This window comes from Crotalus tigris, unplaced genomic scaffold (assembly GCF_016545835.1).
Source record: "Crotalus tigris isolate CLP2741 ecotype Arizona unplaced genomic scaffold, ASM1654583v1 scf7180000024328.341495, whole genome shotgun sequence".
Taxonomy (NCBI): Eukaryota; Metazoa; Chordata; class Lepidosauria; order Squamata; family Viperidae; genus Crotalus; species Crotalus tigris.
Window position 1 is genome coordinate 93343 of NW_024100499.1, and position 26816 is coordinate 120158.

Consider the following 26816-nt stretch of genomic DNA (forward strand, 5'->3'; position numbering starts at 1 on the left):
GAGGCGGGGATCGGGGCCATGGGCAGAGAGGGGGAAGGCAGGGAAGGAGGGGGGCTGCTGGCCCCAAAGGCAGAAGCTGCAACTGGACGTTTCTATTTTAATAAGCCTTGTTGAGGTTTTTAAGAATGCCTTGTCCCTAAACAGCCACCTCGAATGACAAAGGTGGGGGAGGGGGGAGAGCAGCCCCAGCCTCAAAGATTTGGGACCCCGAAACTGCCGGGCTAGGCTGAAGGGCAGAGGCCCACCAGGATAGGGCAGGCGAGCAGGGAGAGACCCTCCTCCAGTCAGGTCCAAGGAGCCCCTGGGACTCAAGTTGGCCGCTTCCCTTCGGCTGTTACAAGTGCAGTGGCTGGGGGGGGGGATCCCGGAAGGCAAGGTGCCCCCCATGGAGAGGAGGCAGTCCCCCTCCCTGGCGCCCAGCCAGAGACAAGGTAGTCACACACTCACACAGACACGGGGGGGGTTCCTTGGAAAGGAGGCCCTGGCCGTGGGGCTCAGCTGCTTCTGGATGACCTCCTGGTCTCTTGGGGGAGGGTCTCCCCCACAGGAGCTCTTCAGCCTTCAATCAGGACAGCCCCCCAAGGGGATGGGGTCCTGGAGGCCTTGGGCCCAAAGGGCGATGCTGCACCTGAGCCAGCTGGGCAGGAAGGGGGGGAGCAAGAGGGCTACTTCCTGGGGGGGGGGCAAAGATCCTGGTCTCATTTTGGCCAGATGGCTGGCCCAGGAGAGTCCCCACTGGCAGTGGCCTCCTCCCTCCCCAGGGCCCGTCAGCTCTGCAGGGCTCAGAAGGAATGCACCCTCCCGCTGGGGCAAAACCAGGGCCAGCTGCCCTCCGCTTGGCCTCCTTTCCCGAAGACCAGAGAGAGAGTCCCTCAAGGAAGGGCCCCATCCGGTTGTGTCTCCGGCACCCCTTTGGGCGCCCTGCCTTGCTGACCCCCCCCCGCTAGCAATTTGGGACTGGGTCTCCAGCCCTTGCTCCCTGCCAGCACATCCCCCCTCCGCCCCACTAAGTGACAGTTTTCCTCTAATGGGGGGAGGGGGCAGGGGGTTCCCCTGAAGAAATGGGGAAGGCGAGGAGGGCAGAGCAGATTTTGCCTTGCGAGGGCAGCAGCCCCAGAAGATCTCCTGCCAGAGCTACAAAAGGAGAAAGGGCCGGAAGGGAAGTGGCCAAGCCAGCTCTTTCTGTCCTCTGAAAGCTGACTCTGCAGCTGACTGCTGGGGCCTGGGGAGGGAGGGGGGCCAGCTGCCACAGCATCCAACTCAGGGGCTGCTGCTGCTGCTGTTGGGCATCCAGGCAGCACAGAAGGCAGAGAGAGGGGGAGAGAGAGAGAGAGGGCCATTCTCTGGCCAGGGAGCCAAGGGGACCAGAGCCTGGATAGGGGGAAGCAGCCAGAGGACCCCTGCCCCCTCCCCAAGAGGCCCTGGGGCCAACACCCTTTGTCACAGGCTCAGGAGGTTGTGTGGATTCAGAGGGGAGGAGCGCACAGGTGGACGAAGGCAGGTAGGGGGGAGGCAAGCCGGTTCCCAGCCTGAACAGGGCCCCCTCTGCCCCCCCTCCCCGGCCCATCACCCCACCAAACCCCAGAGCAAAACATGACATCACAACAAACCCACTAAGAGTAATTATAATCAGCACCACTAAAAGAGTGAAGCAGAAGCTGGAAAGAGAAAACTCGTGTTGTGCTCCAGATGAACTTAGCGGATTCAAATAGGCCACGAAGGGGCTGCAATTGGCTCAGAACTAAGGGGCGCCTGGGCAGCGGGTGTCAATTCCCCAGGAAGAGTCCCGCTGGGCCCCCCCCAGGTCATCCCCTGGGCAGCTCAGAGCAAAAGCCCCCGGGGGCTGTTTGGGAGGAAAGGGGCCCCGGGGAGCCCCAGAATGCCTTCCCTTCCTGTTCCTCTGCTTCCCCCCCCCCCCCGTCTCTCTCAAGCCTCAGCTGATGGGGGGGGACGCTTGGTCCGGCCAGCCATGCCAGAAAGCATCTCTGCCCCCCCAGGGCCACTCCAGCCCTCGGCCCCCAAAGCAAGGGGGCAAGGGGTCCAGCCTGCCTTGGCCCCCTCTCCCACTGCACCACCTTGGCAAAAGCGAGGGGCTCGGGAGGACAGCTTTGCCTCCCCGTGTCCCCCCCTCCCCGCTGACACAGGGAAGCATGAGATATGTTTAAACTTTGATCCACTGTTTTTAATCTCCATATTTTATGGTGTTCAGGGGGCTGTATTTTTGTTAACATCATCCTCACTGAGGCATCACTTCAGGATTTACTGTTGACAGAGCCCCGGAGAGTCCCTGCCCAGGAGAACCGATGGCTCCGGCCTCCCGGCACTGGAAGGCAGGCAGGCAGAGAGACAGACAGACAGACTCCAGCATGCAAATGCTTAACATCCATGTCCCCTTCAAATGCACTGAAAGGGGGCTACTAGAGAAAAGGGAGTGGGGAGAAAAGTGACCCCTCCCACTTTCCTCTGAAGGTCGACAGCTGCCGGGTCAGCTGCACCCAGCCCACGAATGAAGGGGCCAAGCTGCGCCTGAGTGGAGAGGGGCTCCTCACCCTTTCCTGAGGGCATGGCGGCCTCCTCCTCTCACCCGCCCTCCACAGGGCCCAGGGCAATGGCGGCCACATGCTCTCCAGGCCAAGCGAGGGAGGGAGGGGAGGGTGAGGGGGAGTTGGGCAGCGGCAGCCTCTGCTGGAGTCACAGGCCCAAACCGTCCCCCCACGCGGGAGCCGCAGGCAGCCCCACAACTGGCACAGCTCTCTTGCAGGAGGCACCCAGGATACGCACCTGGCAGCCAAGGTCCCTTCAGCCTGGGACAGGGGAGCAAACAAGCCAGGATCTCATCTGAGCCCCTTTCTCAGGGCCGAGACGGAAGGAAGGAAGGAAGGAAGGAAGGAAGGAAGGAAGGAAGGAAGGAAGGAAGGAAGGAAGGAAGTCTGAGCTCAGGGTGCATCCCACGCTAGACTAGGCGAAGGCGGGGTCAGACGCTTTATACGTTGACTCCTGTAAGCTCCGATAGCAAGTATTTGTAGCCTGCTGTAGGAATGTGGGATTTATAGCTTGTTAACCCAGGCCTGGGAGATTGTGGGAATCCACAAGGGGTGATTCCAAGCAATAGGTGAACTCTGTCTATTCGCCAAGGACCCCATGATGGTTTCCCCCACGTGCTCTTCCTGCTCCTCCCTCTGGGGACCAGCAATTAAAGGCAGGGAAAGGAGACCCTGGCCTCGTCCTTTCGCCTGCCCACCTCTGTCCTCAAGCCTTCTGCCAATGACCAACTGCCTCGAGGCGTTTTTTTCCTGCTGGTGATTCAGTCCTCCAGTCAGCCCGTCTTCCTGTCTTCCTGGCTCTTCTTCCCGGGGGGGGCCCTACTTCCTCCCTCCCTCCCTCTCCTAGAACGAGTGGGCAGAGTCACTCGCTTACAGACGGCCATCTTCCTTGCATCCGTCACAACAGATGCCAGGCTACCCACCACTGTTCCACTCTCCTGGGCACATCCTAGGCCACCCTCATTCCGCCTTTGGGGAACATCCATCCTCGGCAGGCGCAACCCTCTGTTTGCGCAACTTCTCCACCCTCCCATGTCTAACTTGCAGTCCTTCACTTTCTCTGTCAACCCCCCCTCCCCCCCTCCCCCGGCTGCTCTTGAATCGCAGGTCAGCTGAAACAAGCAGGCCAAGACCGGCAGCCACGGGCAGGAGGGCAAGGCAGGCGGGAGGGCACTCTTCCCTTCTGGCAGTGGAGAGTCCCAGAGGCTGCACCAGGAGCTGTCCGAGCAGTCTAGACTTGTCCAGAAGCCCACCAGAGCCTCCTCCAGAGGTGGGACCCTGCCCACTCTGTCCTCTCCCAACCCTGGGATTTAGCCAACCCCTCCCCAGGAAAAAAGCTGGAGGAAGAAGCAGGATCTCTGCCGTCTCCTGCAGGAAAGGCAGGGTGTCGATCAACCCAAATGTTCCACTGATACGAGGAGATGAAGCCCTCCGGCCCTTCCTCCCAGCCGGTGGAGCAAGGCGGACTCCAGGCAGGATCCCAAGGCAGCGTCTCTCCCCGATGGCCCTCTCTGGGGCTGCTGTCCACCTCTGAGCCCCCAGCGGCTTTTCCCACGGAGCCCCAGCCAGCTCAGACTCCAAAAGGGGCTCCCCAAAACAGGAAGGCCCCAACGCCCATCCCTGGATCACATTCAGCATTTGGGAAGTCTTCCACCCTCCGGAGCTTCTCACCGTCACTGCAGCCCTGTGTGTCCCTGGGTCAGAATCCATCGAGAGGAACCTCCGTAGCTCAGGGCTCAAACGAGGGAGTCCTTGGCGCTCTCTGAGCTTGGTGGTTTTTTTGCAGACGTTTCATGACCCATCTAGGGAACATCATCCTCACTCGCACGGATGACGTTCCCTAGTTTGGGTCATGAAACGTCTGCAAGAAAACCAGCCAGCTCAGAGAGCGCCAAGGCCCCCCCAGAACAGCCAGAATCATTTCTGAACGTTAAGAGGCCGCCAGACCTTGAGGGGGCTTCGCTTCTTCTCTCTCCTGAGAAAAACGCCTATTTATTTCCGTGGTTTGGCTTTTCAGCTAGCCATCCGTCCGTCCGTCCTCTTCAAAATCTCCTGCCCCTAAATTTGCTCACATTCATTGGATGATGGACTTTCGTGAAGGAACCCCATGAAGTAGGTTGGGCTGTTTCTTGCCTGGCGGAGCTATTGGGACAGCCGCCTCTTGGGGTGGGGGGCACTCGTCTCTATGGGTGGCCACTTATCTGTGAGGCAGAGGGGAACTCTGCCGTGCATGCAGGGGGGTCTGGATTGGAAGATTCCCCCACCCCACCCCAGTATCCCTTTCAACCCTTTGATCCCAGAGTCCTTCCTGCCCCGCTCAAAATCTCCCAGTGAGTTTTCATGGCAAAGCTCTTGAAAAACCCTCCCCCCCCCATCCAGTCGCCTTTGCTTTCTGAACCAGCCTCGGTTACCGCAGGGCTGCTGAGGGTCTGCATGGGCCTGGATGCGCCCTTTCGCCAAAGGGTTTTGAAAGCCTAAGTCCTGGGAGGGGGGTCCCCTCCATCCAAGTCCATCCAAGTGTGGACTCTCCACACACCCCAAAAAGGTCTCTGGGTAGCCTCGGGGCGCCCTGTCGTTTTCCTCGGATTACCCTTTTGCTGCAAACATTATAATGCCCCCCCCCCAGTGATTTACCCAACCTCCAATAGGTTCCTTCTAAAAATAGCCACCTTGCCTGCCGCCACCGGCTCTATTTGTGGCATCATTTCAAGCCGGAGGAAGAAAGCGGCTCTGGGCTTGTGGGGAACGGCCAGGCCAGAGGCTGCCCCACATCCGCTGGTGCCCAGAGCCGGTGCCATCCGCCTGGGGGAGGTCCAGCTCCCCAAGCAGAGGAAACGCACAAGCCTTGCCTGGGTCCAAAGGGGGCCCGGGGTCTTCGGTGTGTGTTGGAGACGGAGGCCTTGCTTGCCCTGAGTGCTCAGCCCTAAACCTGGGAGGGCAAAGGGTGGCAGGAGCCGGGAGGAAATGCGGAGGCCACTGGGTCAATGGCCTGTCCTGGCGGGGGGGGGGGGGGCTGGCTGGAGCAGGAATCTAACCTCTGCCCAGAAAAGCCTGGGCAGTCTGGAGCCAGAGAGCTGCTCCCCCACTTCCCTGCCTTCACGTGCGGGGTGTGTCTGCGTTCTCCCTTGGGTGATGTTCTCAGGCCCAAAGCGGGAGGTGGGAGTCCCCTGCGCCCCCTTCTCTAGTGAGCAGCCACACCAGGGACCCCACTACTGCTCTGCCCTGTGGAGGAGGGCCCTTAGCCAGGGGCCTCCAAACTGGGCCTAGAGAGGGCAGGGGGGCCCCACTAGTCTGGGCCGGCTTGACCCTGGCTGTGTGGGGCACTGCCCCACGGTTTGGTCATCCAGGGAGAGTGCAGAGAGAGAGGGGCAGCAGGAGCTGTTCTCCTTCATAGCCCCCTCCCACTGGCGCAAGCAGGATGAGCTCAGTCCGTCACAGTCGTCTGTAACAGGACGGGAGAGTCAGTTGTCAGCCAGGGACCTCTGGAGCCCCCTGGGAAAGGAGAATGGAGCCGCCCCAAGGACCTGCTGGGGTGGAGGCCTCCCCAGACCCCAAGAGGTGACAGGTGTGGGAGAACCCCGCCAGCCCTCTGCTTCTGACCCCCAGGGCTGCCTTTTCTCCCTCCGACCCAGGGGGGAGGATCTGCCTTGCCCCGCCCTGCAGCGGATTCTGCCTCGGGTGAGCACCTGGGGGAAAGGAAGGCCCTGGCGCTGGCAGGGAACGCAGGCAGGCAGGCAAGCAAGCAGCGGGGGGGGGCGCAGAGGGAACCCTCAGGTGGGGCATGCCTCCTGGAGACAGAAGACGCAGGGCAGGGACTGGGCAGAGAGCCCGCGCAGGAGAGGCCGGGCAGAAGTCCTGCCCGGCACCGCCAGTCCCTGCCCAGAGAAAGAGGACACCAGCGCCTTGACCAGGTCCTGGCAAAAGCTGACCCTGCCCTCTTGGCCCCACCTGGGGGGTGATCCCCACCCCCACCCCACTGCTTCCCCATGCCCACTCAAGGCACAAAGGGACAGGAGAAGAGCCGGGCAATCTGTTTGCTGCTCCTCTGGACCCACAGGCTTCGGAGCCCTCCCTGGCCTGGGGGGGGCAGTGGGGTCATCAGGGGCCCATTTGGAGGGCCCCAAGCATGCCACCCGCCCAGGGTTCCCTCACCTGGCCTGGGAGCGCCTGGCTCTCTGGGCATTTGCGGTGGGGGGCAGGACCCCCCCACCAGGCAGAGGGAGGGAGGGAGGATGGGATTCCTGAGAAGCATCTGAAATGAGCAGAGAGGCCACAGGCAGCGTCAAAATGCTGCGGGGGGGGGGGAACAGAGGAGGCCCTCTGGAGAGAGAGAGCCTCACTGAAAGCGTAAAGAAGCCTTAAATAACTTAAAATGTGACAAACTGCTAAAGAAGGGAAGCCTGTTGTGTCCTCCTGTTCGGTGTCTCCCCCAAAGATGGGAGAATGGGGGGGGGGGCTGATGGGGTCAAAGAGTAATAGCTGAATGAGACTTGCAAGTAAAACTGTCCTAACTGCCAGGTCGTGGGGGGGGGTCAAGGGGGGGAGAGGTGGCCAGACATCCAGAGACCAGGGCGGGTCAAGAAGCAGGGAGAAGAGGGGGTGTCCCGCTGCAATGGGGACCAGGAGGGGAGGGGAGGGAGAGGAAGGGCCCATTGTGCCTGGCACAATGAAGGGGAAGGACGCAGCTGGAAGCCCCCCCCCCCAAAGGGTCAAAGAAGGGAACCGGGGCAGGAAAGTAGGGATCCACAGGCTCTGAAGAGAACGGGGATCCCGGGAGATCCAGGAATGAATTCTGGGGAAGGCCTTCGCAGCTGGAAGCCCCCCCCCAAAGGGTCAAAGAAGGGAAACGGGGCAGGAAAGTAGGGATCCACAGGCTCTGAAGAGAACGGGGATCCCGGGAGATCCAGGAATGAATTCTGGGGAAGGCCTTCTGAACCAGGGGGATGGGGCAGAGGAGGGTCTTGTGGATGAGATGGAGGGATGGAAACAGGGCAGGGGGGAGGGGGCCTTTCTGAGAGGCTCGTTTGGCTTTATTTATTTCTGACCAGCCTTTATTATTTTTACAAATAACTCAAGAGTCTCTTTCCTCCTCCTATCCTAATCAGAACAACAACCCTGCAGATGGATTGGGCTGAGAGGGAGGGGCTGGCACCAGGTCCCCCAGCTGGCTCCATGGCTACGGCCGAACCTGAACTTGTGGGCTCCTGATTTCTGGCCTGATGCCTTAACCACTAGATCAGACTGCCCCCCTCTATCTCTAGAGCAGACCGGGGTCCCCCCTCAAACTTGCTTAAGAAAGACCCGTTTGTGTTTCAGCAGAACTATCCGTACAGACATTTTATTCAAATTATTTACATGGCTGCCCGCCTCCCCACGACGACTCTGGGCAGAAAACTAGGATTAAAGGCAGTCTTGCCAAGAAGAACCCTGGTTTCCAATGGCCGAACGCTTCAGCCGCCCAGCCCTCCATCACCTCCCGGCCTGGCCAGCCAGTGGGAAGAGCCGTCTTCCTTGGGAAGAGGATGAACACGGAGGTGGAAATACGGTGGATCCTCCGAGGGTTCGGGAGGAAAGAGGGAGAGAAGGATGTGTGAAGGGCTGGAGCGAGGGAAGCCAGCCGAGCCTCGGGAGAAGGCGGGAAGGCGAGAGAAGGACGGATTCATCTCCCAGGAGCAGGTCAGGCGGGCAATAGTGCCCAGGACGCGGGCGCCTCTCGGGAAACGGGAGGCCGCGAAAGGATGAAAAGGGTGGTAAAAGAAGCTGCAGGTGAGGAGAAAAACCCACAGAAAGAATCGGGTTTTGCGGCAAAAACCACAAGGAGGAGGTTGTTATTGGGCGCAACCCTTTTTTCCCCCTGTGTGCAAAAGTGCAGCCTCCGAGGGCAAGAGGGAGGGGGCTGCACCGAGGGTCCTCCAGCCAGGCGAAGGGGCTTAATGCAAAAGAGAAGGAAATGGGGGGGGAGCCGAGTGGGGAGACCCTCCGGGCAGAATTTCAGAGGCTCCATAAAGGAGGCAGAAACCAAGGAGAACCTGGGGAAGCATCTGGGGGGGGGGGGCAAGAGGTAGAGGGCAAAGCAGGCCTATGGAGTGGGAGGGGCAGAGAAATGGGGAGGGGCAGGCAAGGGCACCACTCGCCCTACTTTCCCCCTCCTTCCTTTACATGAGATTTCGACACAGAAGGGAATGGAAGCGGGGGGGGGGAGAGGGCCTGGATCCTCACAGCTCTAGGGAGAGAGGCCGGGTCCACATGACAAGCCACACACACACACACACACACACACACACACACACACACACACACGCACACACGCACACACGCAAACCAGATCCCTTGGAACTCTATGCAACTCAGCCCCTCCGCTGACTCCCGCTTCCCTAAGCTCTGTAAACCAGGAAACGGGTTCGCTTGATGTGAGGTCAGACCCCCTGCCCAGGTGGAGGCAAGGCTCCCCTCAAGGCCTCACCAGGAAGGGGAGAGCAGGGCAGGGCAGGGCAGGCAGAAGGGCCGTCCAGGAAGTGCAGCAGCAGCAGGGTCTGGGCAGTGGGCAAGTCTGCACCCACCTCCCAGATGCTGAAATGCCCCCCCCCCTCGACAGCAGTCCAGGCTCTTTGCTGAAAGACGGAACAGACTCCAAGCAAAGTCAGAGGGGGGAGCAGCAGCAGCAGCCCCCCACACACAGACGCACCAGCGAGCTCTGCTCAGGATCCAGCCATGGAACCCTCCCATGTACACACCACGTGCCACCATTGCCACGCGAGGCCCACGCCCAGGAGTCTGCTCCCCACTCACGGCACTGGCCCCAAGAGGTCAACCTGAAGAACCCCAGCCAGGCCGAGAGCCTGCAAGGGTATCTCTGGGTGTGCCTGCCTGGTCCCCAGGTCTGAGCCACGGCCGTGGCCCCTCATGGGGCTCCCTGGGCCCACAGGCAGGGGAGTGGCAGCCCCCTGCCCAGCTGGGCCTGCCCTCCAAAGCAGGCGGCCTCAGTAGGACATGAGCTGCCCCTCCGGCCCCCTCCAATGTCAACGCAGGCTGCTCGTAGGACGGGGAGTGACGGCGGCAGAGTGAAGGCCACACATGCCTCTCCAGGGGATGCCACTGGCCTGGCACATCCCCCCGGTCCTTCTGAAGACGGCAGCCATGGGCAGAAACTCCCATGGTCCAAGGCTGGAGGAAGCCGCTCATGCAGAGGCCAAAAGAGCTGGGGAAGGACTTTGACCCCTGTCCCAGCTGGGGAACACCCCATTGCCCACCCCCCCACTGGGCCAGGAAGACCCCGACCTCACAGATGCATCCAGACCAAATGGAAAGGCAACAAGGTGAAGTCAAGGCGCACAGACTCACACCCAGGCCCACCATCCTACCTCTCGTTGCAGCACCAGCTCCTTCGTGAACAGGGTGGCTTCCTCACTGAAGGGCTCCGCTTCCTGGACCAGGCCGGGCAGGTTCCGGGCTCCACGGGGACATTCGATGCCTAAGGGAGAGCGAGAGCCTCCGTCAGCCATGACCGTCCCACCATTTGCACACACCCCTGCCATTGGGAGTGCTTCCCCCAGATCGGTCGTGCTGTGGGGACCAGTTGCTTAGAGGCCTCCCTGACCCACTCCCTGGGTCCCCCCATTTTATTCTGCAGGAACACCAGAACCAGACCCGAGACTCCTTTCCCCCTCCAGCAGCTGTGGCAGCTGCACCGCCTCTACCATCCATCCCCCTGGTGCTCCCCAAGGGCAGAGCAGACGATCCAGAGGGGGCCGGCCTCAGGCCCAGCGAAGGTATGACCAAAGGCCTGACCTCTGGCCAGACTGGCCCACTGGAGGACACCCATCCAAGGATCTCCTCCGAGTGCACCACGACCAGGGCCCTCTGTGCCCAGCGAGGGCCACAGACCCAGAGACGAAAGTTCTGGCTTCTACAGAGTCAGAGGCAACCAAGAAAAATGAAAAGGTTTTTATCTACAAAAAACACTGCATGCTCAACTTGTTATCAACTAGTGCAAAAGGGCATCCAGCAGATTCAAAACATCTGGTTGCCCCTGAGGGCACCTGCAGCTCCAGCTCCTTTAAGGGGGGAAGTGACCGAAGAGGAGCCAGGCGTTCCATTTTGGACAGTACTGAAAAGCGCAAGGCCAGTTACGTGTTTGGTTTCAAGAAGGGAAAACTGGAATATCCAATTTTGGAAAATCAAAAGGTCTAGGTTTTAAAAAGAAGTGACACTTTTAAGCCATTCATCAGAAAACATTATTTTGGATCCACTGGACCCTCAAAGAATGTTTGGAACAGTGGATTCCCTAGGTTGGCAACACAAGAAACACAAAGATTTTTAAAACTCACCTGATTTCCCCTTGGTATAACTGTTTTGGTTTCAAATTACTATGTATGTATATTAATATAATTTTGGGAAGCAGTCTTTCATTTGAAGATGCTGAGCGAGATGGCGCCTGTCATCTTCTAAGGAGCTTTGGCTCCACTGAGCCTGGATGTGACAGAGGATAATTCCACCTAACGGGAAGAGCAGCCAATCTCCCGAGTTTGCAGAACGGGCGCGGGACACTGGCTGGCTAGACTTTGCTAAAAACCTGCACGGTTTAAACACGCTGTCACGGTCATGTTTTCTGAGAGAGCAGATATGCCAGTCGGCTCTGCGTCATCTAAAATCTAATCAGAATCCCCTCTGCCTTTTAATGACTCTTAATGAAGTTATTAATCGACGCCTTGAGAAGTAGGGAATCCAGAGCTAAACCCCACAGCACCGCATTCGCTACCTCCCTTTAGCGAGACTGTGGTTCTTTTACCCCTCCTGAGGCTTGCCATGCTGGGCAAAGCACACTTAAACAGCTGGCATGGATTCCACAGGATACCTGGCCAAAGGCTTGGCTGAAATTAGGACACTTTATACCTAAAGCATTCTCGCCATCCATTAGGAAAGGTCAATCACACCAACTTAGTCCAGGAAAACCGGCTTTTCACCAAAGCTTGCCAACAGTCCCGATTGCTTTCAAGGGATGTTACAATCTTTAAGAACCGCCTCAGGGTGCCTTTTCTCCCCTTGTGGGAGAGGAGAGGGCTCAGCCAAACTGCCAGCTGCTTCCTGTGGCCCCTGGGGACACCAGTCGCTTGCCCCCAGACGCTCATCCAAGGGGAAGGGGGCTCTGTCCGTCCCAAGGGCCAGCCTCTCCCCTCCCCCTCCGGCCCTTCTTCCCCTGGGGAACAGGCACCCAAGGAGGCGACTCCTCCCTCCTGCCAGCTCCCGCACAGAGTTCCAGGTCCCTCCCTGCCTACAGGAACCCTTTTTATCCTCCTCCACCCAGGGGGAGGAGGCCAAGGGGGCTGGGTCACTCCACGAGGGAGCCAAACTTTGAAAAAGGTGTCAAAAGAAAAAGGCGGCCTGACCGTGGGCTGCATGTGGCTGGGGTGGCCGGGAGGAGAAGCCAGGCCACGGATGGACCTGGCAGCATGGAGGGGCAGGGGGGCAGCGGCTTAGAGTGGGAGCCACACACCCCTTCTGGTCCAGTGCCCCACAGGTGAGTGTGTGTGCACAAGAGTACACAGAAACAAACATGTGCATATAGAGGCACCGGGCTGCTACTCCATTGCAAAGATGACAACCGAAGGGCTTCCGATGGCTGGGAAGAATGACAAAAGCCGGAGTCTGCAGGTTTTCCCTGCCCTCTCATTCTCACCCAGCTTCCAATTAACAGAGTTGGAAGGGACCCTGGAGGTCTTCTAGTCCAACCCCCTACTCAGGTAGAGTCTTTACACCATTCTGGTCAAGTGGCTGTCCAGTCTCTTCTTTAAAAACTTCCAGTGTTGGTGCACCCACAACTGCTGAAGGGAAGTCGTTCCACTGATTAATTGTTCTCACTGTCAGGGAATTCCTCCTTAGTTCTAGGTTGCTTCTCTCCTTGATTAGTGTCCATCCACGGCTTCTTTTTCCTGCCTTCTGGTGCTTTGGAGGAGGGGTCCCCAACCTCCGGTGGGGCTGCGCAGCATGCCAGCAACCGGGTCTGCACAACAAGGAAAACCCCCATCCACAGGACGCAGGCAGCACACAAAACCACATACTCTCCGGTCCGTGGAAATACCTCTCTCACGGAACCGGTCCCTGGTGCCCAAAAGGCTGGGGACCTTGCTTTGGAGAATAGGTTGACCTATATTCCTTGTGGCAGCCCCTCAACTATTGGAAAACTGCTCTCATGTCCCCCCTCGTCCTTCTCTTCGTTAAACTAGACATACTCAATTCCAGCAGCCGTTCCTTATATGTTTCAGCCTCCGGTCTTTGTTGCTCTTCTCTGTACTCTTTCTAGAGTCTCAACATCTTTTTTACATCGTGGTGACCAAACTGGATGCAATAATTCAAGCGTGGCCTTACCAAGGCCTTATAAAGTGGTACTAACACTTCACATGACTGTGATTCTATCCCTCTGTTGATGCAGCCTAGCACTGTGTTGGCTTTTTTGGCAGCTGCAGTACACCCCCGGCTCCTATTTAAGTGATTCTCCACTAGGACTCCGAGCTCCTTCTCACAGTGACTGCTGTTGAGCCATTTATTCTCTCCCTGTGCCCTTGATTTTTCTTGCCTGTGTTTCTCTCTCCGGTCCTTCTGAATCTCCAGCCTTCCTTCTGAAATGTCGGCTATTCCATCCAGCTTGGGTCCTCTGCACATTTCAATTGGTTTCCTCCACTGTGTTCCATTTTCTCCTCTCCTTGCAGTTATTTGCAACTGAGCTTTTATCGTCTTACTTTGGGGGAAGTTCCACGGACTCCAGGGCATTTTTCAGGATGTGGTCCAAGTCACCCAGGCCTGCCTCCAGAACGGCCGAAAGTGGCCAGGGGGCTGTCCAGCAGCGGTCCAAAGCCCAGCTGCAGGGAGGAGGGGGCTCGGAGGAGGGGAGGGGAAAAGCAGCTCTGGAGGAGACCAGGCCTTGGCCAAGGGCTGCCCCAGCCAGGAAGCCTGGCTCTGCTTCCTCCCCGCTCTCTGGACCAGAGGAAAAACTGGAGCGAAAAAGCGAACCTCTCCGAAGCGCCTGGTGCAGCAGAAACGCGGCACCCGGCCCTGCCAGATTCACCCCCCTGGAGAGAGCCGCTGCCTTTTGCCTACAAGGCTCTTCTGCATCCTGCGAGCTGGCACCAGGCAGCACACGCCCCGCTCGCTTGCTCACTCCGGCTGCTCCCTGCGAGGAAGTGCTGATGCGGCAGCAGGAAAGGAAACTGCCGGCCACAGGAACCAACCCCCCCTCCCTCCCTCCCTCGGCTTGGAGAGCATTGAGCAGCCCATGCAGCTCTGGGAGGGGGGGCAGCTTCACCCTCTCATCTCCTGCAGCTCCCTTTCACGGAGTCTGTTGGGGCAAACCAATTCCCCCCCCCCAGCTCCAGCAGGCACACTGCCCCCTGCCTCGAGAGTGAGGAGGGGGCTCCCTGGGATGCTTGCTGGGGGGGAGGGACAAAATCTCTGTGTCAGCAGACTCAGCCAGAGGGAAGAGCCGGCGAGGGGCACAGACAAGGGGCATAAACGTGGACAGCCATGCCGGAAGAGGAGCAGAAGGGAAGGGAGGTGGGGAGGGAGGCTCCCTGCCCCTTTTCCCCTGCAGAGAGGGGCTGGGGAGGCCCAGAAGAGTACGGAGGCCACGGAAAAACAGGAGCAGGTGGGCAGCCCAAGGGGCCCAGAGCCAGCGCAGCAAGCCGAGGCTTGGCAGGCAGGGCAGAAGAGGCCCCCGGCTGACAGGCAGGCAGAGAGTGGGAGGTGGGGAAACTGCAGATCCGGGATCATAAAAAAGGGACTGTTAAAAAAACTCTGCTCATTTGGTGCAATCAGATTTGGCACGCTGTGCGCCCCTCAGCTGTTTCAGAGCTGGACACGAGTGGAGAAGGACCGTTCCCAGCGCAGTCGGTTCTAGCAGGGAAAGCGGGCAGGTCTGAGGGGCCTCGGAATGGAGGAGAGTGTGAGAAATCCCATCCCTGCAGCAGAGCACGGCAGAGGAACCGAATTAAAGGAACCGAACCGAGAAGATTCGGGGCAAAGTGCCGGCAAGCCGCATCACGAGCAGATGGCAGCCCACGAGGGGAGACGCTCCAGGGCCCACGGTTGCCATCCCAGCAATGGAGGCGCCACAAGAGAAAGCCACAGCATGCAGCTGCACGGCAAACCGGGCTGGATCTGCAGGCTCGCCTTTGCCCACCACGTGCCCATCCTCTCCCCTCCCAGGACGGTCTGGAAAACAGCCAGCCGGAGGCATCCTTCTCCTCCTCCTCCTCGGGCTGAGGCCCACTTGCCAGGGAAGGGGGGCCCCTGCACGGTCGGACGGTGGGGGAGGGGCATGTTGGGGTATCTGGGGCAATGGGAGGGGCAGCAGAATGGCCCATGGAAGCCACCGGCCCTATTGGGGAGCATCAAAGTCTAAAAATGGAATGTCTTTGGAGGCTGAAAGAGAAGCAACGGACGGGCCCGGACGCCTTCTCCAGAGGGAGGGAAGGAGGCGGCCCCACAACCAAGAGGTCCGGAAGATGCCCATGGCCCTGCCCGGGGTTTGGGCCATGGCTTCCAACATGCTGGCTCGGCTACCCTGCAGGGGAAGGGAAGGGGAGCATCTGCCGGGCCCAGCAAGGGCACCCCGCAAGGACACCCCATGCCCAACGACAGCCAGGCGCGCAGGAGAGGACGAGGGCAAGAGGTCCAGCATGGCACCAGTCCAGGTGGGTCCTCCGAGGGTGGGCGGGTGCCATCACTGCTCCCCCTAAGGGTAACATTCCCCCCACCCCGGATGTCAGCTGATGTGCATCCAGGCAAGGGGACACCCCCCCCAGGCGGGGGTTGGGTGGTGAAGCTGCTCCGGCTCTGGAGGGTCTCCCTCCAGCCCAGTCGGCCTGTCTGTGGGAGTGGGGGATAGGGACTCCCCTCCGGCCCAGCTCCCTCCCCCATGGGACGAGGCTGCTGCTCCTGCCCTGCCTGCAGGTGCCCCTCCATTTGCGACCACAATTAGCAGGGCAGAGGGGATCCAATTTTTTTCAACTATTTTTATGGCAGTCATTAAGTGATTATCCTGAATGGGGGCTTTTTGTAAGAGCAAAACAGTGGGGAAATCAGTCACACAACCCGCAAGAGACTGCAACCCATGGTCCACTCCGCTTGCCTGAAATGCAGTTGTGTGACTGGGGGGGGAGGGGGGGCGACATTTTATAACAGCCAAAAATGCTTCACGGGCCATAAAGTACTCGGTCTGTAACTCTGGTCATTAAATAATCGGTCATAACTCGAGGACTACCTATGTCGTCCTGTGAACCTTTTCCACTTTCTCAGAATTCCTAAAAGCGCAAGGCCCAGAACGGTGCTCCAAACACCGTCTGATCCAAGTCGAACAAAACAGCACAATTACTCGCCCCAATTTGGAAACTATAGTAGGGTTAAAATCGCCTAAGCCTCTGCTGCGGTTGCGCCACAGCCCTGACTCGTGTTTTGCCATGTGCCTCACCAACTCCGCCCCAAGATCTCGCTGGGTGAATCCCTCCTCCTGCCCAGAACGGCCTCCAGTGCCCCAGCACCGAGGCACCCCAAAAGCTGGGCCAGGCGTTCTCCCGTGCGAGTGGCTTGCAAAGCCCACCCCAGTCTGGCAACGGCAGCGGCCCTCCTCTTTGGGGGCGGCCGTACCTGGCCTCCACCCAGGCTCCGGGCTGTGGCATGAAGACGCCGGGTCTCCTCGCACACCCTGCCCCCCCCCAGGAGGTGCTGTCCTTGAGTTTCTGCCTGTCCCTGGTGCCCTTGGCTCGGAACGACGCCCAGAAGGCCCAGGAAAGCCCCCCAGGCCCACCCACAGAGCAAACGGCAGCATCCCAAACCAGGAGTGGGCAGCCCAATCTCACCCTGTCTCATGCCCCCCCAGTGAGGAAAGGGGGGGCAAATTATACGCCTAAGGAAAGAGGGAGGCTGGGGTTCTGAAGCAGAGCAGCCCCCTCCCCAACCGGTTCCTGTAGCAACAGAGCCTAAATAAAGCTCCCCAGAGGGCTGAGGCGGCCTTCTCTTCCAGGTTGTTGTGCGCCCCCCCCCCAGAACGTCTCCGTGTCCAAAATTAGCTCCGCTTCACAAAAGCTGCAGCAGAAGCAACCTGGCTATCCTGATGACAGATCCACACCGGAAAGTTATACTTAACCGCTTATCCCTCCTCAACCCTCACTCTGGAGAGCCTATTGGCCCTGGGAGGGAGGGAGGGAGGGAGGGAGGGAGGGAGGGAGGGCTGCCACAGGCCCAGGGGGCAGCCCACCTCCATCAGGGCCCCTTGATGCCCCCTGGAGCTGCCAAAGCCGGGCAAGAGCAGAATACCAGAAAAAGAGGTGGAAGGGAGCTTGGAGGCCTTCTAGTCTAGCCCGCTGCTCAAGCAGGGAGCCGTGGGCCATTTCAGACGGACGGCTGTCCAATCTCAGTCCGAGGAGGGGCCAAGCAAAGCCCCAGCAAGAGCACCCTGGAACTGAGGCTCAGAGATCAAAGCCCACAGCCCAGCCTGCTCTCCCCGCCCCGCCAAACCAGGGGCCGCAAAGGCTGGCTTGGCTCAGCTCACAAGGAGCCTCCTGGCTGGCCCCTCGGGGGCAGAGCGAGGACGTCGGCTGCTGGGCCCCTGGACGGCTGAGCCAGCGGGGCAGAAGCAACAGGAAGACCGCCCTGTCTCCCCTCACTGGGGCTCTGACCTCTGCGACTCGCAGGGTGCTGCCATGCCCTCCCCAGCATTCCTCCCCCCCACCCCACCCCCAGAAAGGGAAGGATTCAGGATGATGGCAGCGGGGTGGGGGGAGGGGTCCTTTCCAGAATCCCATAGAACTGGAATTCAATTACAGAGGTAAACCCAATTCATACATCCTCGCATTCCCTCTAATTGTGCAATTCAATTAAAGAACGGGTGGGCCAGGAACCCCATTACGCCAAGCAAGCAGCCTCCCCTCCCGGGACCCCCCGCAGGCTCACAGGGGCTCCTCCACTCAGTCCGCCCCACGTGAGCGTTTCCTCCACGTGTGGCACCTGCCCCCGTGAGGCATCCCCCACCCACCCACCCAACAGGAGTGGGAGTTTTAGCACGTTAACATTTTTAAATATCAGAGGCTCTGCAACGAAGACTCTCATTTTCTTGTCTTGTGCAGTTGACTTTAGGATTAGTTAATTATAAATAAGATTGTAAAGTCGCGGCATCGCCGTATCACGCCCAGGCGGCACAAGGGAGCCCGTGGGCTGCCCGGTCCTGTGCACAGCCGAGGCGCCTCCCCCGTTGCCTCCATCTGGCCTCTGTGCCAGCCTTTGCCAAGGGGAAGTGGCGGGCGCCAGGAGAGGAGGAGATGGCATCACCCCAATGCCCGGAGGGGAACGAAGGACACAACGAAGCCCCATGGGAGAAGCTCCTGCGTTGGGGGGTGGGAGAGGCTGCGTGGGAGGAGAGGTTGGCCAGATCCAAGGACCAGGATCAGTCCCACCCTGGCCAAGAGGCCCCATCAGAGACCCTGCGCACCACTCCTGCAGATGGGCGGAGAGGAAGCAGGTGGGCCAGTGTGGGGGACTGGCAGGGGCATGCCCCCAAACATATGGGATGGCTGGCAAGGAGCCCCTTCCCACCCCACTGCAACTCAGATGCTGGGTTCTTCAACCAGGCGGAAGGGGCCTGGGGCCGGGCCCTGACCCCCCACCTCTGCTTGCGATCTGGGCTTGCCCAACCATCAGCCCCAGCAGCAGGCAGGGTCGGGGGCCAGCCAAGGCCGGTCCAGGGAGGGAGCCCCAGGATCTGGGAGGGGATTCTGGAAAGCAGCCACAGCATGAAATGGCAACTGGCGGAGGGACCCCCGTGGGCCGGGGAAGTCCTCACTCAGGAGGAGGAAGCTTCAGGCTCTCCGACCGGCTGCCGGGGCTGCACAATGCACCCCCCACACAAAGGCCCTGGGTGCAGACTCTGCCCCCCCCCCAGGAAGAGGCCAAGAGACATCATGAACCCAGGAACGAAGGCTACCACCTGCCAGGTCAGCATTTGCCCAGACTTCCTTCCTGCTGCCCTCTGGCTGCTTAGGGCCGCATGGCCTCCCTGCCTCTCCTCCTCTCCGGTGAGTCTGCAGGAGAGGAAGCCCCTCCCCGTCCCTCTGAGGGGCCCGGACCCCCCCCCCAGCCTTGCAAAGAGAGCTGCACAGGGAGGGAGTTTCTGCTGCCAGGCGAGGGGGGGCATTCAAGGGTACAGGAGGAGCGGAGAGACCACCCCGGCCAGGGAGGGAGGGAGGGAGGGAAGGAAGGAAGGAAGGAACCAGGCGGGAAAGAGAAACCCCAGCTCGGTCCTGGGATAGAGACACCAAATAACACCCCCCCACACACACTCTATCTGGGCAAGAAGGGGCCAGGAGAGGCTCCGAGAGGCTCCCGGGGGTCTCAGGGGGTCTCAGAGGTGTTGGCGGAATCCGGGCTGCCCCAGCCTGGCCGGCCTTTAGGATCGGATCAATCACTCAGTCAAGGCATTTGGTTATTTGGAGGGACTCCACCTTCTCACAACCCCTCCGTTGTTAATGCTTCCTTCCGTCCTTCCTTCCTCCCTTCCTTCCTTCCTTCCCTCCCGCCTCTCAAGGTCATTTCTCAATTCCTTCACCCCCGGGAAAGAAGGGCGTCACCAGCTATGAAATCCAGGTGCTGAGAGCAGTTTCTGTGTGGCCACTCATCTTCCTTCCTTCCTTCCTTCCTTCCTTCCTTCCTTCCTTCCTTCCTTCCTTCCTTCCTTCCTTCCTTCCGATAACTAACTGCAAATGGCTACAGAGCACCTTCAGGCCCGATGTCGGAAGCCTTTGCTCTTCTGGCCAAGCTGCTTTGATCAGGGCTGGATGAGTCAACAAGCCAAAGAAGCTCCAGCTCTGGACTCGGAGGAGACCAGGAGACCCGGGCAGAGCAGCAGCACCGGGTAATGATCCCCACCACAAGGCGTGTGTGTGTGTGTGTGTGTGTGTGTGTGTGTGTGAGTGAAAGGGCCTGGGGCGTATAATCCGTGGGCTGAAGGGCGAGGCAGTTCTGTAGGAGAACCCGACTCTTTTGAGAGCGGATCTCCTGTCTTCGCGAAGGGTCCCTTGTGGGCCTGGGGCGGTGGCTGCTGGTGGCCGTGCAGGAACACCACATAGGCTTCCTCCCCTTGTGGGTCCCAGGCACAGCCTTCCCTGCTCCTCCTCTGCCTCGGGGCCTCCACCGGAGGAAGGGGAGCACCCAAACTAGGGGGAACCCAAAGAGAAGACCAGGGTGACATCCTGAGAGGTTATCTGGGAAGAGGGGGAAGGGGGCGTGGCCCTTGAGGTCAGCTCCACCTCCTGGGGGCGTGACCCCTGCCCTACCTGGGATGAACTGCCAGAGAGGGGTGGGGAACAGGCTCCATTTAGCAGAGGGAACATCCCAACCTTATCATAAAACCCATCACTCTCTGGAGCTGCTCAGGCGGGGGGGGGGCACCACGTGGGGCAAGCGAGAACTTCTGAGACGGTCTGCTCAACCCAGCTGTGCTGAGGTCCCCCACCAGATAAGAGATGGGGGACGGGGGAGGTGCAGAAGCAAGCATCCTCTGCCAAAGCTCCCTCCCAGTGGAACCAGCTGTCCCCAGAAACCACAGCAGCATTTAGGAAAGGGGTCCCTTTGGCAGCCATTCGGGGATGAGGGAGCTGCTGATCTGTGCATTCGGGCTGGGGGCTGTTGAAAACTGCTCTTCGTGAAGTTGAATGGTGGGCGGTGGGCTAAGATGACCCAGGACCGTTATTTTTCGTGGCCTGGGAACGTCTGTGGGGCCCACGAGGGCCGCAGGACCAAAAGACGGGCAGCTTCTCCTCGGGGGACTCCCAGCGGGGGGTTGCAGGGCCCGTGTGCTTCAAAACAGACTCGGAGTCGGCCTTAGAGCATGCACAGAAGGCTTTTGTCCCTGGGGCTTGCCCTGCCGGCCCCTGGCAAGGCCTCAGACATAGCAAAAGAAATCCCCCCATCTTACTCCCAGAGGAGGAGGTTCCCCCCCCATTACTCAAAGCAGAGACCAGCCATCCGCAGAGCCTTCGGGGAGGCAGAGCAGGCCAGGCTATGGCGGGCGATGGCTGGGAGACCAGGCTCCCTTCAGGCCGCTGCATTATTAATCTTACGTCCTGTCTGGAAGGTCGGCCGCACACGCAACGTGGCCCAGGGGCCTGGGTGGGGGGATGGGAGGCTCCAGGTGCATCCGCACCAGGGCTTCAATGCGGGTCCAAGCTCTCCGAGGTACCGGGGGTGGTGTGGGGCACCCTTATCAGCTCAGGCAAGCGGGTGCCCCACGGAGGGCCCACCTGGCATCCCATCGTTCAGCCCCTGCCAGACAGAGCTGCCCCGGTGGCCTTCTGGATGCTCCTGCCAAGCCTCTCCAGACCGGCCGCTCCCCTGACCATCTCCTCTTCAGCACTTCCCCAGCCGGAGCCCCCACCTGCCCCCCCAGAAGGTGCCTCCCCGCCTCCCCTCCCCCGCTCGCTTGCTCACCGGCCAGCAGGAAAGTGATCAGGCAGGTCTCCTTGGGCAGGTAGAGCTTCAGGCGGGATCCGCTGAAGACGTACTCCACCACGGCCTCCGAGCGGCCGGCCCGCTGCAGGAAGGGCAGGAACTGCTTGGCCTTCTGGGTGTCCTGGGGGGGAGGAGAGGCCGGTGAAGGGGGGCTCGGGGCCGCCTGGCCCTGGGGGGGGGCTGGTGCTGGGCCTTCGATTTTATTTATTTATTTTATTTTATTTTTAAAATTTATAAGCCGCCCCACTCCCGAAGGACTCTGGGCAGCTAACAATAAAAAACACATAAAACGTAACAAAACAAACAATGCAAAGACAATCATCCAGGGGTTAGGTTTTATAAACCCCAGGCCTGCCGGAAAAGCCAGGTCTTAAGTAGCTTACAGAAGACCAACAGGGTGGGAGCGGTCCTAATCTCCGGGGGGAGCTGATTCCAAAGCGTGGGCGCCATCACAGAGAAGGCCCTCCTCCGCGGCCCCGCCAAATGGCATTGCTTGGCCGACGGGGCCTGAAGGAGGCCCAGCCTGTGGGATAGTAGGCGGTCTCGCAAATAGCCTGGCCCTGAGCCATATAGGGCTTTAAAGGTAATGACCAACACCTTGAATTGGACCCGGAGACCAATAGGCAACCAGTGCAGCTCACGGAGGATAGGTGTAACGTGGGTGTATCGAGGAGCACCCACTATCACTCACACGGCTGCATTCTGGACCAACCGTAGTCTCCGGGAGGTAGAGCAGGAGGGAGGCTGCAGGCGTGGGGGCCGGGCCACGGAGGTCAGGGATAACACACACAAACCCAGCAGGAAGCTTTAGGGACAACCCTTGCTGGGGGAGGGGGGAGGGGCACAACACACTGCTGCTTCCCGGGGTTGCCCCACCCACTTCTCTCCGGAGGAAAGCCCATCCGGCCCCTGCCTGGGTGGCCATTCGGGTGCGGGACACCGAGGCTCCCCGGGGGCCCTTTCCCAGACAGGCCTCTTGGGCGGGAGCCAGAGCTGGGCAGCTGAGGTCAAGGGGCTCTCGCGCCAGGACAGGGGCTGCCTTGGAGGGCCTGGGGGGGTGAATGGCAGGGCACAGGCCCTCCTTTGGCAGCCGGCTTCTGGGGGGGGGGCAGGAGCAGCCCTTCCCTCTCTCCCTCCCCAGCCCAGGCAGGAGCAAAAGGCTTGCTCCTCTTTGGAGCCCTCCCCATCTTAATTACCTGCAAATAGAAAGGAAATTACGCATGGACCGAACGAAGGAAAATGGAATCATAACTCCACATTATGTGAGCGGCTGCCAGTTATGCAAAATGAGGCGAGGTCTCGGCAGGAGGAGGGGGCTCTGCGGGCCTCCCCTTCACTCTGTGCCAGCCCTCAAGGGAGGCTGGGCCTTAAAACGGAGAGCTTGAGCAGGCATTTGGAGTTGAATTATTTAGCCACTGACTCTGGGGTGACTGCCCACCTTCCGGGGAAGGAGAGGACACGCAAGGCAGGCAAGCCTCCCCCGCCTTCCCTTTGGGGAGGGGGGGCAGGACAGCGGGCTTTCGGGGAGCTCATCAGCCCCTCAGCCGCTGCTCTCCTCCCATTGGCCCAGGCCCACTGCCCCACTGCAATAAGCAGGCAGGCGTGGGGGGGGGCTGTTTGGTCAACCCTGCGTTCTGGAGGGGTCAATGTGGAAGCAGCCCGGCTGGAAGCCCCCGGCCTAGCCGAGACCAGGCTCTCCTGCGGGAAATTGGTCAATTGGACCTTGGCAGCGGCCATCTGCCTGCCAGGACAGTCCCAGGCCCAATCAGGGCTGTGCGCAGGGGCCCTCCCCGCTCTGGATCGTGTGTCCATTGTGCCTGGGACAGGAAGGTCCAGTCTCTCCTCCCTGGGGAAGGGAAGCTGGACCCCCTGGGCCTTCGGAAGCAGGAGCAGGAGAGCAGCGATCCTTCCCACTGTCCCAGCCCGACCTCTCTCCCAGGAAGGCGGCTGGGGCCAGCTGAGAGGCTCAGAGGAACGGTGTCCCCAGGCCAGCCGACCCCTCTGGAACCAAAGAAGTAGCAGCCTCATGTGGTGGATGCCTCCCCGCCTGGCCACCTTGCTCAGCCGCAAGGGTTAGGGTTAGGTTCCTGGGTCTCCCTTGCTGGACAGAAGAGGAAATCAAAGGGGGTCTCAGGCCCCAAACTCCTGGCAAGAGCCCCACGGGGTAGTCTGGGCCAGGAAATCCCTGGGCAGACCAAAATCGCTCTTTGTTGAGATTGGCTGTAGCAACTTGTGCTGGGGAAGAGCAGGAAAGAGAGCCGAATCAGCAGCTGGTTCTGCCACGAAGGGCCAGGGAGCGAGTGCTGGAGCAAGCGAGGAAGGAAGGAAGGCGAGGACAGCCAGAGCCTGCTGAGACCACTGCCTGCCTGCCACACCAGCATCCCAGGTACTGGCCAGAGTCCGGCCAGAAAGAGCCCGGAGGCTGCTGCTCCCACTGACCACAAGATCTCCGCCAGGCCAAGAAGGCAACGGCTTCCTGTCCTCTGCCAGGGGCCGAGCCACGGGCACCAAGGGGGCAACTGGCATAAGCCTGCCAGCTCTTCCGGAGCAGGGAGGGTAGCTGCTTCCTGCCAGGGTGGACAGTGGAGGAAAAGGAGGAGGAGCAGCCCCAGAGCAGCCCTGGACCCCACACCAATCAGCCGGGCCCCCAAGAATGCTGCTTACCCCGGAGATGTCGGCCACTCGGTGGATTGGGACCTCCTTCTTGCTGTGCAGGCCTTTACCGTTCTTGACTGCCCTGTTGGGGACAAGGGAGGGTCAGCAGCATCCAGGAATTCCACAGCACCTGCCTGCTCTCTGACCCAGAGCCCCTCCCTTCCCTCTTAGTGGGGGGGGGCTCTGGGGCTTCTGGCACTCTGCAGCCTTGGTGCCAGGGGCTCCACCCTCTGGGGGCACAAAAGGGCCCAGGTTGCGTGATGGGCAGAAAGCATCAGCCGGGGGCATCTGAAGAGGCACTGACTTCCGGGGGGGGCTGCCTGGCAGGAAGCTCTGGAGGCAGGCGGGGACAGCAAGCCCCAAGAACCCAAAGCACCACCTCTGCTTTGGAGAAGGGGGCAGGGGGCGGGAGGCACCCCTGGGACACCCCACTCACTAAGTCCGAGAAGACCCTGCCTGTCTCCAGGACCCAGAGGTCAGCCTGTCCCCAACCCTGGCAGGACACTGCCCCCTCCTCTGGGCACATCGCTGAAGCGTCTGAGAAGGCCGGGGACACCCCCCCCCCAAGACTACTGCGACCCTGGAAGGTGGGAGGCATTCTATGCGGGACCCCAGCCCCCTCCGTCCCGTGTGTTCCCAGCAGCCCCCTCCCCAAGGCCCCGGAGACCCCAGGCCTCTTCACTGCAGAGCAGCTGCGGCAAAGGCTGCCTCTCTTGAGGACTGCTTGCAGGCGTTCAGAGGCCCCCCTCGTTCCCCTGCAGAAACGGGCCTTGGAGAAAGAGGCGGCTCTCCCCCCCCCACTGCCTCTGCTCTGCTCTCCCGGGTGCCGAATGACCAGCAAGGTTCCCTTTGCAGGCCCCTCCCAAGCGGAGGGGAGCAGGAGGGCTTTGGGGCCTCGTGAGCTGACCCTGAGCAGCCCCAGAAAAGGCCCAGCAGGCTCAGTGCAGCCCCCCATTCTGGGACTGTGCTCCCCCCCCTCAGTGAACCTCTGCCTAACTCATTGTTCAGGGCAGAGGAGGGGCTGGCGGGCTTCCTCTCCTGGCTTGTTTCTTCCCAAAGGATGGGGGGGGAGGTTCCTATCAAATCTTTGAAGTCCCCTGCACGGTTCCAATTTCTGGGGGGGAGGGAACTGCTGGGGTGCCCTTTGCCCCCTCTCTCCCTTGACCCCCAACTCTACCCTATTGGCCACCTTTCCCCACCACCTCTGTGCCGGTCCTGGGCTCTCCTGGGCCCCCAAGCACCAAGGAGCCTCCCCTCCTTGCCCTCTGACCTGGGTACCTGGTGAGGATGCCCACTCCCTCCCGATACCAGCCTGGCCCATGGCAGGAGCCCCCCCCCCGACCCCCTCCCACAGCTCACCGGGCCTCGGCTGCCAGCAGCTCATCGTAGTGGGAGGAGCGCTGGTCATCGTCCTGGCGGTAGCGAATGACAGTGGCCAGCCCCTTGCTGACCAGCGCTTCGGCAATGTTGCTGCAAGGGACCAAGATCAGCAGTTAGCCAGGAAAGGCAGGCGGGAGTCTCCTCTCTGGGTGGGCAGTTGAGGCCCTCCTTTCCACCCCAAGGGGTGCTCCAGAGGCAAGGCTGCGGCCCGGGAGAGAAGCCAAGGCCCATTGCCCCTTCGGCCTGTCCCCAGGAGGGCAGGGCTCACAGGGCCTCCAAAGCGTCCGCTCCCCCCTCTGGGGCTGTGGGCCAGAGCAGGGGCAGACTGCCAGGGGGCCCAAGGCAAGGATGGATTCCTCCGCAAAGGGGCTAGGTCCCCCCTTCCAGCTGTTTCCCTCCTTTTTCAAGCAGGCTTCACGGGGGTCTTTGAAACCAGGCCCAAAGCCAGCAGGCCAGGGGAGGCTGCCTTTGGACTGTGCCTCTCTCAGCCACCCGCAGTCGAGGCAGGTGGGGCCCAACTCCTGGCCAGTGCCCCTGGTGGCTTTGCCTTTGTCCAGCAGCTTCTAAGTGGCAAGGAAGTTCCTCTGTTGCTTGGGCCAGGTGAAGGGCAGGGGGTGCCAGAGGGGCAGTTCCGGCCACCCCCTCCCCTGCCCGGGACCTGGGCCCCAGGCGATGGGGCAAGAAGAAGGGGGCTGCGTGCCAGGTGGGGAAGGGGGGAAGAGCTCCTTGAGAGGTTCTGGAAGGCCTCAGAAGCCCCGCCAGAATGGCCCCCGTGGCCTTGGGAAGGAGGCCCTGTGCCAGCAGCAGCGCCCTCATGGAGGCCCACAATGGAGGAAGGCAGCAGCCAATGGGACACGGGTGGCAGGGGTGGCTTCATCCCGAGGCTCTGGGGTGGCTGGCTGTGTCCCCGGGTCGCAGTTGCTCGCACCAGGGAGCTGAAGCCAAGGCCCAGGGGCAGCCAGCTCTGCTTGGCCGAGACGGGCCGTTCTGCCCGACTGCCACCACCCTCCGTTCCTGCCAGCTGCCCTGGATGCCCACCGTCCTCGACACTCACATGCCGCCAATGGTGACTGTGGCACAGGTGCGCTCTGAGAAGGCGGGAACCGTGTCGGTCGCCCCGCTGGCCGGCCGAATGTAGTCCACTGTGACGTTCACCTGGAGGGAGGACAGGAAGGCTCAGTGGCTTCGGAGGGAGGGAGGGCGGCCAGCCAGAGACAGCTGGGGAAGGGAGAGCAGCTGGAGTCTGCAAGGGCAGAGGGCAGCCCCCAGGCGCCCTCCCACCAGCCTGCACCCGGCCTGAAGCCCCCCTCAGAGGCCCCTGCTGAGGAACAGCGGCCCATCCAGAGGGGAGAAGAGACTCTGGGGGGTTAGGGTTGGGGGGAGCGGAGGGGTCTGCCCACCTCCCAACCTCCCTAGCCAGGGTTGCTAAGCCATATGGGGATGGGGGGTCCCACGCTGGCAGCACCTGCATTCTGACAAGGGGGCTGCTGGTGGATTGTGTGTGTGTGTGTGTGTGTGTGTGTGTCTCGGAGCAGGGAAGGGTGGCCTAGCCAGGCTTGTGCCCGCAGAGGAGGGAGGGGCTGCCTGCCCCTCTGCTGTGGGGCAAGAGAGATGCTCTCCCTCCCCAGGCAAAGGCTGGCAAGGGAAGAAAAGAGACACGCCCGCCCTCTTCCCAGCCCAAGAGCCCCTCTACTTGGGCAGGGGCCTCCCCTGCCAGAGGGGTCTGGGGCCCTTCCCTCAACCAGG

At 60.8% G+C, this 26816-nt stretch overlaps 1 protein-coding gene across 1 annotated transcript in view; it reads right to left on the reverse strand.

The window, feature by feature from the left end:
• Nucleotides 1-26816, reverse strand: part of SND1 (staphylococcal nuclease and tudor domain containing 1) — a 67159-nt gene that overhangs the window by 13501 nt on the left and 26842 nt on the right. The window contains exons 12-16 of the mRNA XM_039325327.1: nucleotides 26125-26225; nucleotides 25050-25160; nucleotides 23700-23772; nucleotides 21015-21156; nucleotides 9905-10014 (exon numbers count right to left, since the gene is read on the reverse strand). Coding sequence (XP_039181261.1) covers nucleotides 9905-10014; nucleotides 21015-21156; nucleotides 23700-23772; nucleotides 25050-25160; nucleotides 26125-26225 — 537 coding nt within the window. The remainder of the gene's footprint in view (nucleotides 1-9904; nucleotides 10015-21014; nucleotides 21157-23699; nucleotides 23773-25049; nucleotides 25161-26124; nucleotides 26226-26816) is intronic.